A 16,789-nucleotide genomic window follows, 5' to 3' on the forward strand; every position below is an offset into this window, starting at 1 on the left:
CTATCATTTCTATCAAGACATCTATACTGCTAATGAGGACATCATATTTAAGCACCTTAGGACCCTCAAATCCTTGTACCAAGGAAACGCTCAACCTGCCCATGTCAATTCAAAACAGTAATCACGACGAATCCATAGCCCCAAATTATTTATATCAGCCGCGCGCCACTCATTAACCATTGATCCGATATGAAGCCCAACATGACCGATAGAAAGGGTCCAAAACCCGAACCTCGGCATAGGCGATAGCAAAACAACCGACCGACCAATGACATTACAATACTTCCCCTCCGCGTATAAAAGGGCGGGGGCAGCAAGTCGTTCCAGACCCCGAACTCCATCTCAATTAACCATAACAAGTTCCCAAGGCGTGCTTGAACGCTACCCAAATTAAACACCATGGCTGCACCCCGGATAACATTATATTTGGATATTGTTAGCCCATTCGGGTATATCGCATTCCATGTATTAAGAGTATGTGTGCCATTATGGCAATACAATATAACACCTAAAGACCCATTTACAAATAAGCGTATATGTATCTGGATGGAGCTGGCTGACACTATCGGAAGAACTCCCCTGTCTTCGCCAAGTGCAATGTCACCTATGTCCCCATCTTCCTGGGAGGATTGATGAATGCCTGCGGAAATACGCCTCCAGTGAAGATTAAGAGTGAGAGATCACCTCTGATACCATCTACCTTGACCACAACATGGCTAATATTGTTCTTAAATCTAGACAAGGATGTCTGGATCGGAAAGGAACAGCTCCGTTGGGCGCGTTACTTCTCCGTTCCCATGATCGAGAGCACCCCGGAAGGCTTCCCGCCATTGACTTTGGCGACGGAACGCGCGCTCTGTGCCGTCTCGGTGAAGTCGCCGGGGAAACTTATCCCGACTATCGAGGCCCTCTATCATTCGTTCTGGGTGCAGGGGAACGCTAAGATCGGACAGGTCGAAGGGTTTACTCCGGTGCTGGAGAGTGTCCTGGGGAAGGATGGGACTCAGGAAATTCTGCAAGCTGTTCGTGAATTCTGGACTTCAATATGGTGGTATATTGGCACATGCTAATTGCGGATTCACAGATGAACCACGCAGAGGTCAAGGAGCGGTTGAAGGCGAACACAGATCAGGCTTTTAAATCCGGTGCTTTTGGCATTCCTTGGTTTGAGTGCACCAATACCAAGGGCGAGACGGAGGGTTTCTGGGGAATCGATCATCTCGGCCAAGCGGCAGACTTTTTGGGTCTAGATCGCAGTTCGGACAGGGGATTCAAAGCGGTTTTGTAGAGTCGCGTGGAATTGTGGGAGTTCAGGGAGCATATATTATCCACATGGGTGCACATTTTACTTCATATTTGGTTGTTTCTCTTTCAATGCGGTTCTTTTGTAAGATTGACGTTACTCATAAAGTTGACACATAAGCCACTATCTTCTCCTTGGTAGACGAGCATCGCTTCTATTCTTTTCTCGGAGGAACTCGGCAATCTTCTCATTGTCCATCTTGTCAATACGGTCGATCTCGTCCTGGCTGGGTGAGGTATCGACTTCTTCAAAATAATGTTAGCCCAACAAGGTAACATTGGGGAGAGAATGGATTAATTCACCTTGGGTTTCTTTATTACTTCCGGTAGCTATCGAGCGAACCTGCTCCCAAACGTTCTGCACGGACTCATTGGAGGCCACAGTTGTGAGTTTGTTCTTAACCTCATTGATCGAACTGCCCGCGACACTGGCGATACTATTCGTGACATTCGTGAGTGAGCTCTCCGAAGCCGTGGAATCATTACGCGGCGCATCATAGGCCTGTCCTTGAGTCGCTGTAGTCGATATTGTAGTGGACGCAGTAGACGCAGTATGGTCTGCAGATGCAAAATTCTCAGTTGGCTCCATGACTAAAATCGTACCCACTCAAACCAATATCAAAAAGTTTATCTGGACATGATAGTCTGTGAAAAAGTAAACCTGAGGCTATTGTTATCTACTTAACAGCCCATTATTCCGCCGATGACATCAACGGAGAGGAATGATATCATTGGAGCCAGCCCTACAAGGCTGGGCCACACGCATGGAACCACATGGGTTCCCGCATTAGGAAACAATCAACTATGCTAGGCAGCCATATTCTCTTCTTGATCTCCTGTCCTCAATTTGTTCAACCGTGGGGTGGAACAAGTTGAAGTAATGGACGCGCAATGGATTGACTCGACGTCGGCTATAGTCATCAATCCGAGACAGGCGGTGGGAAGTGGCAGAATAGTGTAAAGATTGTTTTCCCCTTTGGGTTAGTGAGCAGGGTTCCCCTCGTCGGTCTCCGGTGCGGAGATCGAGTCTGTACATCCGGCCTTTGCTGCATGATTGCTTTTATCTCCGCCAATGCCAGAACCAGACACACAGCACAGTTCTAGAAACACCGTATCAACTGTACAAGATGTGATATAAATACTGGAGAGGTACCCCCTCTCTCCATGTACCTCATTTAGAACAATAACAACTAAGCCCCCTAGTATAACCACCAAAATCAACATAACATCTACCCCAGATAACCACCCTCAAAATGTCCTTCCCATACAAGCACTTCCTCCTCATCGGTGCAACCTCAGGCATCGGCAAAGCAATGGCCGACCGCCTCATCCAAAGCGGCGCCAAAGTAACAGCAGTAGGAAGGCGTCAAGACCGACTAGACGAGTTCGTGCGTCAACACGGCGAAGACAAAGCGAGTGCAATCAACTTCGACATCGGCAAAACAGAACAAGCGCCTCAGTTCGCCAAAGACGCATTCACAAAGTACCCAGATATCGACTGTGTTTTTCTCAATGCAGGCGTGCAACGGCGCTACAACCTGACGAGCCAGGAGACATTCAAGCTGGACGAGTTCCTCAATGAAGTCCATGTCGATTTCACGAGTATTGTGACTCTTGCTCATGCTTTCTTACCTTATCTTACGGCGAAGACGGAGCCTGTTAGCTTTATTTTGTGAGTTCTTTTTTAAAATTATATAGAGATATTGTTGGTGTATGAACGAACAGGGGCTGATTTGATCTAGTACCGGCACAAACCTCGCCATTGTCCCGGCTTGCCCAATGCCGGCTTATTCGGCCGCGAAAGCGGCGCTGAATGCATTCATTCTTTGTTTCAGGGAGCAACTCAAGTCGACGAATGTCAAGGTGATTGAGTTGTCTCCTCCCGCTGTGCAGAGTAAGTTCGGTTATTACTTGTTTTCTCGTTCTAGACTAATATGCTCATAGGCGAACTCCACGACTACATGACACCTGAGGTGGGACGTAAGGTCGGCATGCCATTGGATCAATTCATCGACGAGGCATTTGGTGAGCTCCAGGCTGGTAAGGATCAGGTTGTAGTTGGCAGTATCGCAGACGAGAAGATGTTCTATGAGGTCCTCAACAAGCGACGGGATTTGTTTGAGATTTTGTCGAAGTTGATGGGCTCGGCTTAGAATGTTAATACAGTACACAGAGAGGACTACTAAGTATATACCATGCAGGACAGAGAGCTTGGACTTTAGACCTACCTAAGAGCGCTGTGCGGGCCGGGATCTGTGATCTAGAATATCGATATGGAGGTCAAACTAATATTGGAATGTATAGTTGCTCTATGGTTATCATATGGAAATATTGTAAGATGACGAGATAGACAGTGAATCTAATTTGAAGTTATATAGCTCGATTAATATTGAATATGAGGAATATTTAAACTATCAGTTACTCTTTATTGAAAATAACAAAGGTCTGGTGGCAATACTAATGCCACTCATTAGAAAGCAAGACTACATATTAGGGCTTTTACCAATTGGGAATAGCGGCGCCCGCCGGCCGCATTGCCCCTCCGCCGCTTTTAATCAGAATCAAACCATTCTTCCCGATCAACCCATGCATTCGCTGCTTTTCTGTCTACTGTCTTTACCTCGGATGTTATAGAGTTAGACTTGTTTTCGCATCGCATATACATACTCGCTACAAAAAAAAAAATAGACCCATAGACAAGAACCCCGATTCATTCCAACCGACCCATACGGTATAAAGCGAAAATGTCCCCGATCCCTATCACTATCGTGACCGGCTTCCTGGGCTCAGGAAAAACCACCCTCCTCCTTAACCTTATCCCCCAACTCCCACAGAACTACCGTCTGGCCCTTTTGAAAAATGAATTCGGCGACGTTGCGATCGACTCCCAACTAGCCTCGACACAATCCATCTCCGGCGTCCGCGAACTCCTGAACGGGTGCATCTGCTGTAACCTCGTCGGCCAACTCAGTGATGCGCTGAACCAGCTCCGTGAGGAGGTCAAACCGGATCGCATCGTGATCGAGACCAGTGGGAGCGCGTTCCCTGCGACGTTAGCGATGGAGGTGAACCGGTTGGAGCGCGAACAGCCGGGCAGCTTTGTGCTGGATGGTGTGATCAGCGTGATTGATGTGGAGAACTGGGAGGGATATGAAGATACATCGTATACGGCAAAATTGCAGGCAAAGTACACGGATTTGATCATTTTCAACAAGTGGGAGAAGGTGTCGGAGAGGCGATTCGATCTTTGTCTGGATCGCGTGGGAGATCTGGAGGTGCAAACGCCGTATGTGAAGTCGGACAAGGGAAAGGTGGACAAGGATGTGCTGTTGGGGATTGATGGGGCTTTGTTTGCGAAGGATGATGGGGCTGGGCTTACCGACGGGCATCATGATCATGACCATGATCATGGACATAAGCATGATCATCAGTCCGAGGTGGAGGTGCTTTCTGTCACGCTGAAGTCCTCCCAGCCTGAGCAGACAGTTGATGTATCTGCCCTAGAGCAGTTGCTGCTCTCTGCGCCCAAGGATGAAGTCTATCGGATTAAAGGTATCATGCGTTGCTCTACACAATCGCCCCCGGCTGAATCGTCGGATGCCCTGGCCGAACCCAGACCCGCTGCGTCCCAGGAGGGAACGATCAGGCATTATATCCTCAACTGGGCCTTTGGTCGTTGGACCTTCACACCCTCCGAAGTTGTTGCAGAAACGGCTGACCCAGGCGTGGCTGCTCGCATCACATTCATTTTGGCCCGGTACGAGTCCGGAAAATGGAAGAAGAAGCTGGAAGCCGGTGGCTTGGTCCAGATTGGAGAGGGAAATGAAGGGCCGGGGCTGGTTGTTGAGCGACTTGTCTAGACGGCTGTGGTATCTTCTTCTCTTTTTGATTTTGAAGTGGAGCTGGCTTCCGCGATGCTGACGACTGTCATTGAACATAATATGAAATGAGGATGTACATGGTGGTGATCATGAACGGGTATCATGGATGGACCACGAGTTACAAAAGAGAAAGGAAATAGAAATCTATATGAATAAAATAGACACGAAACGATGCGCCGTTCGTCTATGTCCAGGGCATTGGTGAACGATTAAATCTATGCAAATTCAAGAGTTGGAAGGACAAATGAGGGTCTATACAATATGAAACTCAATTCAAATCGCGAAATCTACTTTGTCAAACACAATGTAAACAAAAAACTGCAGTCAGAGCAACACAAACAAGTTTCCAAGAAACGGCTCTGTAATCTCCCCCACATTAACAACCCACAAAACAACGAGCGTAGACACAGAGCCAAAAAAAAATCAAGTACTAGTACTCGAGGAGAGCAGAAGCACCGGCTTCGCTCGAGATGTAGATCACCTCGTGATTGTCAGAGAAGCCGTTGAAACGGGTGGCGCTACACTTGGTATACGCCCCCATCTCCTCGAAGAACAGCCAGTCACCGACGTCCAACAGGCCAGGCAAAGTGATCCGTTGGCTGATAACGTCGATGCCATCACAAGTGGGTCCCCAGATAGAGTAGGCGATGCCACCCGAAGTCGCAGCATTCGAGGCATTCGCACAGGTCAGAATCTGGGCCACCGGATGCTGGTGGTCAAAGATGATGTTGGAGAAGTTCCCGTAGACCCCGTCGTTCAGATAGATCATGTATGCATCGTGGGCCGGGTTCTCGGGGTCTCGCACGTCGCGACGGGCGATCACATTGGCGGCCAGAGTGAATGCGGTCGCCACGTAGTAGCGACCGGGCTCCGCGATGACACGAATATGAGGCGGGAAATACGTGTCCAATGCCTCACTCAGGACACCAGCAAACTTTTCAAAAGTGTCCCCGGTAAAGCCGCCACCGACATCCAAGGTGTGCAATTCGTGACCAATTTCAGCAGCCTGGTCAAACACCATCCGCGCATCCTGGACCGCCTTGACGAAAGCAGTCGGGTCTTCCGCGCCCGAGCCGACGTGGAAGCTGACGCCAACCACCTTCAGCTCGAGCTCGTGGGCCAACTCCAGCAGTTGGCGGGCGATGTCCAGAGACGCGCCGAACTTCATGCTCAAGCGGCATAAACTGGTGGAGTCATCGGTCAGGATGCGCAGATAGAGCTCCGCATCGGGGAAGCAGGCCTTGATCTTGTACAGCTCGTCGGCATTGTCGAAGGTCATCTGCTTCACGCCCATCTGAGCGGCGTAGCGCAGATAGGACTTGGTCTTGCAGGGCTGCGCATAGATTATGCGGCTGGGGTCAACGCCCGTGTCAAGAGCCATGTCGATCTCAGCCTTCGATGCACAGTCGAAGCCGTTACCAAGCTTGGCCATCAGGCGGAGAATCTCCGGGTCCGGGTTGCACTTGACCGCTAGTATGCCCGTTAGCCGTGCACGTTCATACTCCAAACGCGTGGTCGGCACTGGATCCAAACCTACCATAGAAAGGCCTGACGCGGCTCAAGTTCATTTTCCAGCGTAGATGCTGTCGGTAGACCTCGCCCATGTCCGCCACATAGAACGCATCCTCGTCCCCAGGGGCGCAACGGTCGGTATTGACTTCACCGGCGCGTTTCTTTAACACGTCCAAGACGAGATCCTTGGCCGCCAACCTGGATTGCGAGAGGTCATCCCCTCCATTGTTGCTGATTTGACTCAAATTATGGTTATAATTAAAGTCAGATTTGTCTTGACTATGCTTAGTCATGCATATCTCAGCAGGGATACACGCAGTCGGTGCCATAACCATGTGCGCTGCGACGATGCACAAAGGTGAAAAGTAAAAAGATTAAAAACAAAAAAGTGTTGAGTTACGCGACTGCGTGTTAAGGAGGGCGAAAACTTTCGCAACCGTAGTTGACTGGACCAAGCCTCCTAGACCCTTCCTCCTCAAGAGGAAGAACCTTCAGAGAAGTCCTATGCGGCAGCTCAGGGGGCGAGGGGATGAATTGCGAGGGCGTCAATGGGTTAATAAATGGCGCGCCGGACGAGAACACACGAGGGGAAACCAGCAGGAGGTGGTATGTTGTTAAGAGTGCAGCGGGGACGTCGAGGATAGACAATTTGACGGAAACGTACGAACGAGGCTCCGGGAGCCGTGGTGAGCTAGAGCCTTTGGAATTGAGGTGATTCCAAAGGCCAGTCGTAGGTGCGACGGAAAGTCAGGTAATAGGCGGAACAGAGTCGGCCTAGAAAATGGGGACCTGACGCAACAGAACCAGAACCAGCGGTCAGCAAGGTTGGAAACGAAGCTCTGACCCTCAACTGGAGTGAGAGATTTAATGACGCGGGGAGAGGAAAAAGGGAAGAGGTCGTGAAGTGCAGAGTTTTTTCATGCTGGACGACCCGGGCGTTCGGTGGAAGCGCACTTAGGGCAAAGGGCTCACACCGTCAGGCAGAAATTGGCAGGGGAGGGGTGGAAATCATTCCAGATCAGGAAGAGACTGAGCGTCGGCAAGGATGGTGTCGGCATCCTCAAAGGGGGAAAAAAAACACTCACCTGAAAAAAGCAATTGGGTATGATGGGTAGAGGGAGGGGGAGAGAGAGAGTCGTGCAAAGAAGAGAGGCTTTTTTTTTTAATTCGGTCACCCAAGCTGAAGAAGGCTGATGACTGATGATTGAATCAACGTTGGTTCTCGTGGGGGTGCTTACGGCATCTCCCGAAAAGACTTGACCCCCTCTTAGGGTATCCATACCGTCCCGTAAGTTTTCCGCCAGTGACCACCGCAGCGTCACATCCTGTATGTAATAATGTATCATGCTAGATCCATGCATGTCGGTTCCTGCTGTTCCAGCTTCGCCCCTGCAGGTCTGGACGTAGTCGATCCTCCCGGTTGGTGGGATTGCTTGGATCCATGGACATCCCATCCCCTCCTCCCCCTCCCCAAAATAAACATAAATAAAGAGAATAAAATTGAGAAATGGAATTTAACCTTTAACCAGATTTTTGATCAAGGATAATCGGTTATTTCCCTCATTGCCAATCACAAAACTTCTGAGATCTAAGTCCGAGTCCGGATTTTAGGCAGACCATCATTGATCATTTTCTCTCTTCATTTGAGTTTCCGTGGACGTCGGGTCTGGAATCTATGCATATCATGAGGAACGTATTGAACTTTATCACTCCGAGTTAACCCCCTTTCATTCATGCCTGCATCATTCTCAGCTCCATTGTCGAAGCCGACATCTTGCCTGCGCCTCGGGTATAGAAACGGTTCCGCGATGTAATAGATTATATTCCGTGTTCGATCATTGGTTGGTCTGGTGATCCATCTGAAATGTATTACCTCTGGAGCTCCTCACGGGAGCTCCATCTACAGAATCCACCTGGAGGGGCACATCGGCATGTCACGTGCTTTGTAGTTCCCTGTCATCAGCGACTCTACGTGACATGACGACGATGATTCAAACTGTCGTTATTGGAGTTACATCTACAATTTGCTCTTCTTTATATGTACATCCAATTTTTGAGATCACCAAAAATATAAAAATGGTAAGTTGTATCCTAATCAGCCTTTACCATTTCTAGATTCCGATTGTGCAAATCACACTTGAGGGAAAATACCATGACTAAACTACACCTTTCCTTTGTAGACTTATTTCTTTTCCTTTTCCTTTTCCTTTTCCTTTTCCTTTTTTCATTTTTTTTTGTTGTTGTTCTCTGGTTCAGCTTAGGTGTGACCAGTGTTGTATGACAAATAATCTCACTTCTTGGAAGAATAAAATCAGAGCTTTTAATGCGTCGTATTTAATAGTGAACTTGAATACACTAGACTGCTCCAAAGTCTACTTCACTGAGTTCCAACTGGTTCTTCTATCACGTATAAGGATTGCTCCTACAAATAACATAGTCAGGTCAACCAAAATGACTACATGGGCTCGATCGGAGAAAACTACACCAGATACGCATAGTTGGGATGGATGATGGGTTTAATAGAAGCGGGTGAGCTCAATCTGGAAGGGTGGAGATTATCTCGTAGCGCGAGAAAAGTATAAGTACTTAACGAGGGCAATTATATGAGGTCCATATCTATCTCCTTGCTACTACATTACATGAAAACCAACTACTACTGACCACCTGCCAACTCCTTTTTTGCATTCATATACATAACTGGTCATACGGAGATTCCAGCTATCCATGTATCCATTGATGATATCGAGTTACCCTCGTGACAAGAAAGCGGGTAAGGACGAATGACCAGTTACTTTCTGTCCATTATCATTGACCGGCTCTTGGGAAACTCGGATCTATGAAAGACCTTTTTTTGACCGACCCATTGGTCAATCTCGAACAATGTTTTGGAATAGCTTTATTGTTGATATCAACGTGCCTTACAAGCATGATACTGTCTCTCGGTATTTATATTTATGCCAGATTTCGGTCACTGTCGGGATGGAAAGTTACATAAGGGTTCTTTGGCTATAGATGGTTTTACGTCTATCAGTGATTGGTGATTCCCTAAGGGGAAAGACTGTGTGGTAGCCTTGTTACCGCCGATGAAGTATTAAGACCGCCCATGTGCAGTATGGTAGCATATTCTCTGAATGCCCGCAAAGGGGTACGCAAAAAAGCTCTTGGATTACAACCAAGTGAGTAAATATGTACTAAAACATGGGGTGAGAAAAAAAGGGGGTGTATCAGGTATCAGTTGCGGTCACGATGAGCAAAGCAGTCTCAAGGAAAGGGGTATATAGAGATGGATTGAAGAAAAATGAAAATTGTAAGATAAAAAAACAAGAAAAATCTTCAGATAGTAAGAAGACCCATCACAGCCAGAGTACCCACCTAACACCAGATATTACTCCTCGGAAAACACCGCGTAAAAGCTTGAAAGCCATGACAATTAACCATACCCACCACAATATTCCAACTAAGGCCCATTCGAGCATCACAAATCCGGTACGTCGTATCCAGCGTAACCGGCGATGGCGCCTCCGAATTCCTTTGTCGAGCGTGTCGCTCAGCTGTTTCACCGCGAGGGTGCTGGTTGTATTGAGCTGAATGCTCAAATCTTCCGCATCTTGTGCGGCAGCCCGCACACGTGGATTGAGCGAATTGTTAACGAGATCTTCAAGTTCGCCGAGGTGAGATCTCAGAGCTGACGTTTTAGCACCAGGATAACCATCCATCGATCGCTTGAAGAGCTCCTCCGACTTCTCAAACCTCTTTACTAAGGCTTGAATAGCAAGATCGAACTCATGCGACCGGGGCACCTCCGGAATTGGCATGTCGGAGCCAAACGCGCGTCGAAGAAACTCAGGCGGAGGACTTCGTACAGTATGAGCCCGGCGAGTGATCTCTCGCGCCTTGATACCTGAAGAGAGAAGGAGCGCACGGGTACGTTCGACTTCTCGTTTTGCCGGGACGCCGGATTCTATCGAGGTAGACACACTGCGCTCAGAGATACTCCAGCTTCTGGACTGGCTGGATGACGTGGAACGCCTTTCGTGGGAGGACGGTTCATGTGATGCCTTTGCTTGTGCAAGGCCCGTGATCGGGGGCCGAGTGAGGCTGTATGGCACAGATGGATCCTTTATCCGGCCTTTCTTAATTTGTTCTCGGATAGTATGTAGCTCAGGGCCAAAAGTCGGAACCTTCTGGGGTTTCTTGCGGGCATCGGGCATCTTCTGCTTAGATATCAATAGAGCTTCATCTTTGCTTTCGGTATCCCTCGTGCTCTTCATCTCTGACTCCGAAGAAGCCTTTTGAGGACTACCCAAGTCAGATCTGCTATGGCCCTCTGATTGATCGCCCTGGCGGGCGGGAGATGGAAAGGGTGACGGCGCAGATAGGTAATTTTTCCCAGATGCTTTTTCCAACTCCCCACGAGCTGCCAGACTGAAGTCCTCAGAGAATGTGGGGAGACGGCGTAATGGGGCCTTGAGATCAGGGGCCCTATCACCTTTTGATTCTTCGGCATCGGTTAGGATATTCTCATCATCGGACGTGACGTGTGATTCAAAAGAAGATTGTCGCGAATGGGCCAAGGAATCTTTCTTTAGAATAAGACCACCCATTTTTGACACTTCATTACCAACCTTTTCAGCGATCTTCCCAGGGCCTTTGAAGATGCCACGGAGTTTGGACTCATGCTGTGCCAGGCCTTTCCGTACTTGCTGGCTCGATCTTACCCGGCCATCTTGATGCGTAGAGGGAATTTGATTTGGAAGTGGGCTCGGCTCCAGTCTACCAGTGCGAAGCAAGCCCTCTGAGTATTCCGATAAACTGTTGTTACGTAGAACCTCTGATTCTAGGGAACTATTGTCGACGGCATCTTTAGGTCGCGAGTTGCTCTTGCTTCTCTCCCGGCGAGGGATGATGGCACGTGGGAACCGTCCTTTCGACGGGGATGGTGACCGGCTTGATGGAGGCGACAAATTGGATGCAATACTCGGAAAGAAAGTGGGTTGAATAGGCGTGAGCGGCGCTCTTCCATCGGCTGTTAATGAGGATGTCAAACGGTCATAGCGGTCATCCACACTTGGCGCTGAGGATATAGACTCCCTTTGTTCTTGGGATTTAGTACGGTCCGAATCTTTCCAAGACCGTTGAAAGCTAGAGCTCTGTGGCGACATATTTTTCATCTCTAGAGAACTCTCTTCATCTAGTGGGGCGGCATATCTTTTTGCTCTTGATGGGTCGGGCCTTTGAGAAGTAGACCTCTTGGGGGATGCCATACTCTCTCCCTGGTATTTCCAATATTGCTTGTCATCTCGGCTTGACGCGCTTGCAGAGCTGCTTGATCGCCTTCGGAATTTGTGTCGTCCACCACTGCTGCGAACGATATGAGAAGGACCTTGAAATCTATGCCGCCGTCTTCCCCGTCCAATCCGTTTGAACTCGGGTGTCAGCCCAGGGTGAGCGTCCGATAAAGAAGTGCGGGAGGTCGGCTGGTCTGTGTCTACCGACTCCCGCCTGGATGGGAGCTCTTCTTGAATGCTCCTAGTTTTGGTTTTGAGGGCATCGGATGGGATCAACATTACGGGATCGGGGTATAGATTATTCCCATCCTTATCGATAAGCTTGCTTTTATTTTGTATATCCTCGACCCATGCGACATCAGCCAAAAGTTCTGGCGGGGAGACCATCCAATCAGATTTTGGTCTGCGAGCCTTTACGCTGCTCGCACGACTGGCTCGCCTCAGACTGGAGGAAGGAGAGGCTGCTATAATCTCATCATCCTCCGGTTCTTTATGTGACACGTCCTTCGAGCCTTGATGGAAAGATGGGAGCTTCAAGCATTCGAAAGTGCTATGATCTTGTTGATTGTACTGGTCCCTGATCAAGTCGACCCATTCATGAACTTTGCCGACATTGGTCCAGCCCTCTGCTTCCGTATCGATGGGACATCGCTCGCGGAATCTAACTTTGCGGTTTCGGATGGATTGAAGAGGGTTGTACGAGCGACCTGGAACGGCGACGCCATCACCCCCTGAAGTAGAATCTGGGTCTGCATGTGCCTCGTACGGTCTCAGAGCAGGAAGCGAAGGAAGCAATCGGAGATATTCTGAGAAGAGCTCAAAATGGCGCCGGGCCTTCTCAGCTCGAGCAAGCGTGCCGTCCGAAAACACGTGTGGCAGAGAGTTTGAATTGGCAGAATCGGGCAGCAAATTTAAGACAGAAGATGGTGCATGTACGGCGTGGTCCACATGTGAGGCACCCAAAAGCTTCGAGCGATCATCAACGGGCATCCGACTAAAGCTGCGTTGTGGATAAGGGCCGTCATTTTGACTGCCCAGTGCAAGAGGTGCACGGCTTTCACTCGGTGAAACAGAAGGCTGACCTGCAGACGCGGCCCATCCTCCTCCCGCAACGCGGCCGGAAGGCACTCGACCATGAGTATTTACTCTTCTAGATTCGCTCAAGTTCAATGCTAGATTGACGATTTGCAATGAGTCCCTATCCAGGCCTAGGGGAGCCTCGCTTCCGGCTTCCGTAGTTTGTGACGGATCAGGTACTGCATCTTGTCGCGAATGTAACGGACCAGGGGTTTCTTGGGAAACTTTTCTCTCCGGGGCCGCTGCTGGAGATTCCTTCACTGACTCTTTTTGGCGGCTCCAAGGAAATCGCGATCGCTTCTTGGGCACCACAATCTCCGAATCGGGGGGTGTTCCACGCTTCTCCCTTCGCTCCGATTCTGAGTGATGGGCGCGATGATAACTATGTCGGAGGCTACTTGATCTGGGCAAGAATGAAGAGTCCAGTAAGAAACCTCCTGAGCTGTGTGTTCGTCGAGATCCTCGGCCACCCTTATCCTCGTCGCGGGAGCTGTTACCGAGAGTGCTGCCTTCCAGCTCCCCACTCTCTCGTCCTTCGCTCATTCGCAGGCTCGTTTGCCGGCCGGGTTTGTCGTTGGATTCAAATCGACGAGAAGAGCGCCACGAGCCAGATCTAACCGGTTTCTCTTCCACTCTGGGGAGAGGATTTGGTGGCGTAGGCGATGCATCGGTCCTCTGCGACATCAGAGCCAAAGCGGAGTGTTGTTCGGTCCCGGGCGATAGAAAAGGGGGGGTTTGTGACGGTGATCGAGGGACTCATGAGGACCGTCAAGGTCAATACCGATAGCTTATCATATTCTGTTAAAGGGAACCTGGCGACACTATGAAGTTGAAGGATTTGAAGGCCCCTTTCATTGTCGAGGTAAATAGTGACGATCATTTTTAAGTAAGTTGTACTGTATTGTTATCTACCCCATACCTTTCCGTGACGACGGATTCCTGTAACAGGTATAGTGCGTCCACTCTTGAGGAAGTGCCGCCCTCGGGCAGCTGATTTTACTCCAAAGTAGTAAAGTGGTAATTCCTCTTTGGAACACTTTCTTAGTATGGCTGAATGCTACCTAGTGACATTTCTCTCTCACGTATAGAAGTCTAACCAGGAATATTTAGTTCTACATACAAAACGGCTGCCATTCTATCTTTCACTCATAATGAATGACACCGCTATCGATGCCTGTATAGACAACTTGGCTAAGGCATGATGATTGAAGTAGCTTACTGTGCCAGACGACGAAACTGCCCCCACAGTGGAACTATAACACTGGGAGAAGATGGTGTGGTGATGAAATATCATGGATTTGGAGTGGAGTAGCACCCCTTACTACCCACGCATGCATGTCCACTTCACTCGTCACCATTATTCTAGAGTAGTCTCGGCATGTCGAACATGCAAGCATAAGCTTTACAGACATCGTTGCGTGCGGGCCTGTAGAAAAGCACAGTGACGAGACAAAGGGAAGGGTCTAGTATTGAGGTCTAACGACACAAGAGAACAACTAGAGGTACAGGTGCTGTGAATAGAAGACAAGAAAATTACAGGAAACAAGGAATCGACGTTGTTCATTGATCTATTCAACTCTCAGGCACTGAAGACGAGCCTCAGTTTCAATGACCTGCCAAATCAATGAGTTAGCTTGGAATTGTTAAGGAGGAATGACATTATGTTTAGGAACCATACCTCTAGAGCTTGCTTCACTTCCAGGACTCTGCGCACGTCTCCGAGCCAATCCTTGCTCAAAATCTTTGCCCACCCCTTCAGGCTGTTCATCTCACGTGCAGCGGCATCAAGGTCACCTTCTTCCAGGAGGCTTTCGGTGCGAACAAGGACACTCTCAACGTCATCGCTGTGGGCAACAGGGTCCTTCTTGAACATGACCTTGCTCAAGACGAGGCTGGCAGCGTGGCTAGCAATCCCCGCATCCTCAGGCAGAAGGCTTGCCTTGCGAACCTCATCAGCGACGCGGCGGAAACGCTCAATGATCTGAGACTTTGAGGGAATGCCACGCTGGTATGCGGTAGGATTGATAGATGCAATCGCAGCCTCAACCACAGGGTCATCCGCAGCGAGTTCCTTCACAGCAACAAGCTCTCGAACAAATGGACGAGGGGCCGAGGAGCGCTCAAGGACGGAGCGGACTGCATCCACAGCGACTTGAAGTTGTTGGGTCTTCAGGTTAGTATCGATCACATCCTTCCAACTGCTAGTAAGCTTTTCCAGCTCGCTAACGTTGGCGGTCAGTTCGTTGAGCTTGCTAAGACGGCCCTCACGCTCTCGCTCGACAAGATCCTTCACCTCGTGGAGGTACTTGCGATTGAGTTCAATGGCTTGTTCAACTAATTCATTCTGAAGACGCTGTTCCGCAACTTCTTGAGCTCTCTGAAGCTCTGTCTGGATCTTCTCTTGGTAAGCAAAAGCCAATTTCTCCCGCTCCGACTCAAATTCCTCCCGGAACTGAGCAGCATCAGCCGCGCGCGACTCCTCAAACCGGCGGATAAGCTCGCGAGCAGATTCGTCGAAGGTGGCATGGGCTTTGGTGATCTCCTCCTGCGCTGCGCGACGGGCTTCTTCTCTGACCGCGATGATCTTCTCCCCAATTTTCTGGAGCTCCTCCTTGGCTTTGGCGACAGGCGTAGAGTACTTGCCAGAGTTCTCATCGGCACTAATAACAGTGATGATGTCGTTGAAAGTCTTCACCAACTCTTGCACAATGGCTTCATCTCCCTCATTGACCTGAGCGAACTCCAAGGTTGTCACAGCAGGCAGTGCTGGTTGTCTAGGTTCCTCGGCGTTCTTATCACTGCTCTTGGGTGCCTGATCCTTAGCGGCTTTGTCACTCTTAGCCTTCTCGACGGCGGCGGTCTTATGTTCAGGCTTAGCACTCTCGGTCTTGATTTGGGCTTCGTCACCCTTGACAGCACTCATATGGGGGCCTTTTTGAGAAAGGTCGCTTCCAGAACCCTGGTCCTCTGCAGCCTTCGAAGTAAGACCACTCTCTCGTGGGATTGTAACCTTCCTGCTCTCATCCTTATGTCCAGAGATGCGGGCCTGACCCTTCAGGGTGTTTGGGAAACGACGATAGAAGTCCCGTTCCTCGAAGTAGAGAACAGCCTCTTCGCCATATGGAATGTATTCCGTAAAGAAGTCATGGAAGTTGTCGGACTTCAATGCAAGGAAGACACCTCCACCGTAGGCGAAACCAGATGTGAGAATCAGGTAGAGAAGGAATCTTCGGAAACGTCCCGTTTTACGAGCCGGGGCGGTTGGGGGCGGTGGAAGAGTCTGAGAATCTGCGCATACTTTAGCAACGGAGGAGTCGATGTATTCAATTGACGATAGGAATCGAACCTTGCTCACTAGGCGATGGCTTGGGAACAGTCTCCGGGGGAATGGGTGTTTCGGATGACGGGGAGACAGGGGTAGGGGCACTGGTAGGAGGTTTGGCATCGGCAAAGAATCTCTGGATGGGAAAAAAATGTAAGTCAGTTGGTGTCGTGCAAGACAAGAATGCACATGGCATCGTCATACCTGACCAGAGAGCCGGCTGCTAGCCCCAGCTCTAGACAGCCATTGCGAAGCCGTCCGTTGGCGAACGGAAGACAACAGCAGCTGCCGACCCGGTGCAACAGAAGAGCGCAGCATGACGAGCCGCACTACTGTGAAGTAAGCGCTGAAGGCGGGTTCTGTTGAAGAGGGGATGTTGGCGAGAGTGAAAACGCGGACCGGAATTG

The 16,789-nt window shown here is 49.6% G+C and overlaps 6 protein-coding genes across 6 annotated transcripts; 2 read left to right on the forward strand and 4 right to left on the reverse strand.

Moving 5' to 3' along the window:
• Positions 1-100: 100 nt before the first annotated feature.
• Positions 101-1,425, forward strand: BDV38DRAFT_163256 (putative 2-hydroxychromene-2-carboxylate isomerase). The gene is made up of 4 exons (XM_032051825.1): positions 101-474; positions 573-672; positions 739-1,022; positions 1,085-1,425. The coding sequence occupies exons 1-4, from the start codon at positions 400-402 to the stop codon at positions 1,286-1,288; spliced, it is 663 nt and encodes a 220-aa protein (XP_031910342.1). The 5' UTR covers positions 101-399; the 3' UTR covers positions 1,289-1,425.
• Positions 1,249-1,997, reverse strand: BDV38DRAFT_163270 (uncharacterized protein). Its single transcript, XM_032051826.1, has 2 exons — positions 1,606-1,997; positions 1,249-1,548 (listed from the first exon to the last, which is right to left on the reverse strand). The coding sequence occupies exons 1-2, from the start codon at positions 1,889-1,891 to the stop codon at positions 1,427-1,429; spliced, it is 408 nt and encodes a 135-aa protein (XP_031910343.1). The 5' UTR covers positions 1,892-1,997; the 3' UTR covers positions 1,249-1,426.
• A 558-nt stretch (positions 1,998-2,555) lies between these two features.
• On the forward strand, positions 2,556-5,162 carry BDV38DRAFT_273633 (uncharacterized protein; the record flags this gene model as incomplete). Its single annotated transcript, XM_032057711.1, has 4 exons — positions 2,556-2,974; positions 3,045-3,196; positions 3,247-3,436; positions 4,004-5,162. The coding sequence occupies 4 exons, from the start codon at positions 2,556-2,558 to the stop codon at positions 5,160-5,162; spliced, it is 1,920 nt and encodes a 639-aa protein (XP_031910344.1).
• Positions 5,163-5,387: 225 nt separating this feature from the next.
• On the reverse strand, positions 5,388-7,346 carry BDV38DRAFT_163373 (type III PLP-dependent enzyme). The gene is made up of 2 exons (XM_032051830.1): positions 6,721-7,346; positions 5,388-6,653 (listed from the first exon to the last, which is right to left on the reverse strand). Exons 1-2 carry the CDS (start codon positions 7,028-7,030, stop codon positions 5,614-5,616), a joined length of 1,350 nt encoding a protein of 449 aa, XP_031910345.1. The 5' UTR covers positions 7,031-7,346; the 3' UTR covers positions 5,388-5,613.
• A 2,281-nt stretch (positions 7,347-9,627) lies between these two features.
• Positions 9,628-13,927, reverse strand: BDV38DRAFT_163370 (uncharacterized protein). Its single transcript, XM_032051829.1, has one exon. It carries the CDS (start codon positions 13,742-13,744, stop codon positions 10,049-10,051), a length of 3,696 nt encoding a protein of 1,231 aa, XP_031910346.1. The 5' UTR covers positions 13,745-13,927; the 3' UTR covers positions 9,628-10,048.
• Positions 13,928-14,185: 258 nt separating this feature from the next.
• BDV38DRAFT_255537 (mitochondrial inner membrane protein Mitofilin) lies at positions 14,186-16,773 on the reverse strand. Its single transcript, XM_032055421.1, has 3 exons — positions 16,587-16,773; positions 16,407-16,518; positions 14,186-16,348 (listed from the first exon to the last, which is right to left on the reverse strand). The coding sequence occupies exons 1-3, from the start codon at positions 16,698-16,700 to the stop codon at positions 14,682-14,684; spliced, it is 1,893 nt and encodes a 630-aa protein (XP_031910347.1). The 5' UTR covers positions 16,701-16,773; the 3' UTR covers positions 14,186-14,681.
• Between the last annotated feature and the right edge of the window lie 16 nt (positions 16,774-16,789).

The sequence above is a fragment of the Aspergillus pseudotamarii genome (assembly GCF_009193445.1).
Source record: "Aspergillus pseudotamarii strain CBS 117625 unplaced genomic scaffold BDV38scaffold_55, whole genome shotgun sequence".
Taxonomy (NCBI): Eukaryota; Fungi; Ascomycota; class Eurotiomycetes; order Eurotiales; family Aspergillaceae; genus Aspergillus; species Aspergillus pseudotamarii.

Coding starts and splice junctions, on each gene's coding strand:
- BDV38DRAFT_163256 (XM_032051825.1), top strand. CDS start 400: ATGGCTGCACCCCGGATAACATTATATTTGGATATTGTTAGCCCATTC. Junction 673..738: donor GCCTCCAGTGAAGATTAAGA/GTGAGAGATCAC, acceptor TCTTAAATCTAG/ACAAGGATGTCTGGATCGGA. Junction 1,023..1,084: donor CTCAGGAAATTCTGCAAGCT/GTTCGTGAATTC, acceptor GCGGATTCACAG/ATGAACCACGCAGAGGTCAA.
- BDV38DRAFT_163270 (XM_032051826.1), bottom strand. CDS start 1,891: ATGGAGCCAACTGAGAATTTTGCATCTGCAGACCATACTGCGTCTACT. Junction 1,549..1,605: donor AAGTAATAAAGAAACCCAAG/GTGAATTAATCC, acceptor ATTATTTTGAAG/AAGTCGATACCTCACCCAGC.
- BDV38DRAFT_163370 (XM_032051829.1), bottom strand. CDS start 13,744: ATGTCGCAGAGGACCGATGCATCGCCTACGCCACCAAATCCTCTCCCC.
- BDV38DRAFT_255537 (XM_032055421.1), bottom strand. CDS start 16,700: ATGCTGCGCTCTTCTGTTGCACCGGGTCGGCAGCTGCTGTTGTCTTCC. Junction 16,519..16,586: donor GCAGCCGGCTCTCTGGTCAG/GTATGACGATGC, acceptor TTTCCCATCCAG/AGATTCTTTGCCGATGCCAA. Junction 16,349..16,406: donor GCCATCGCCTAGTGAGCAAG/GTTCGATTCCTA, acceptor AAGTATGCGCAG/ATTCTCAGACTCTTCCACCG.
- BDV38DRAFT_163373 (XM_032051830.1), bottom strand. CDS start 7,030: ATGGTTATGGCACCGACTGCGTGTATCCCTGCTGAGATATGCATGACT. Junction 6,654..6,720: donor CCGCGTCAGGCCTTTCTATG/GTAGGTTTGGAT, acceptor CGGGCATACTAG/CGGTCAAGTGCAACCCGGAC.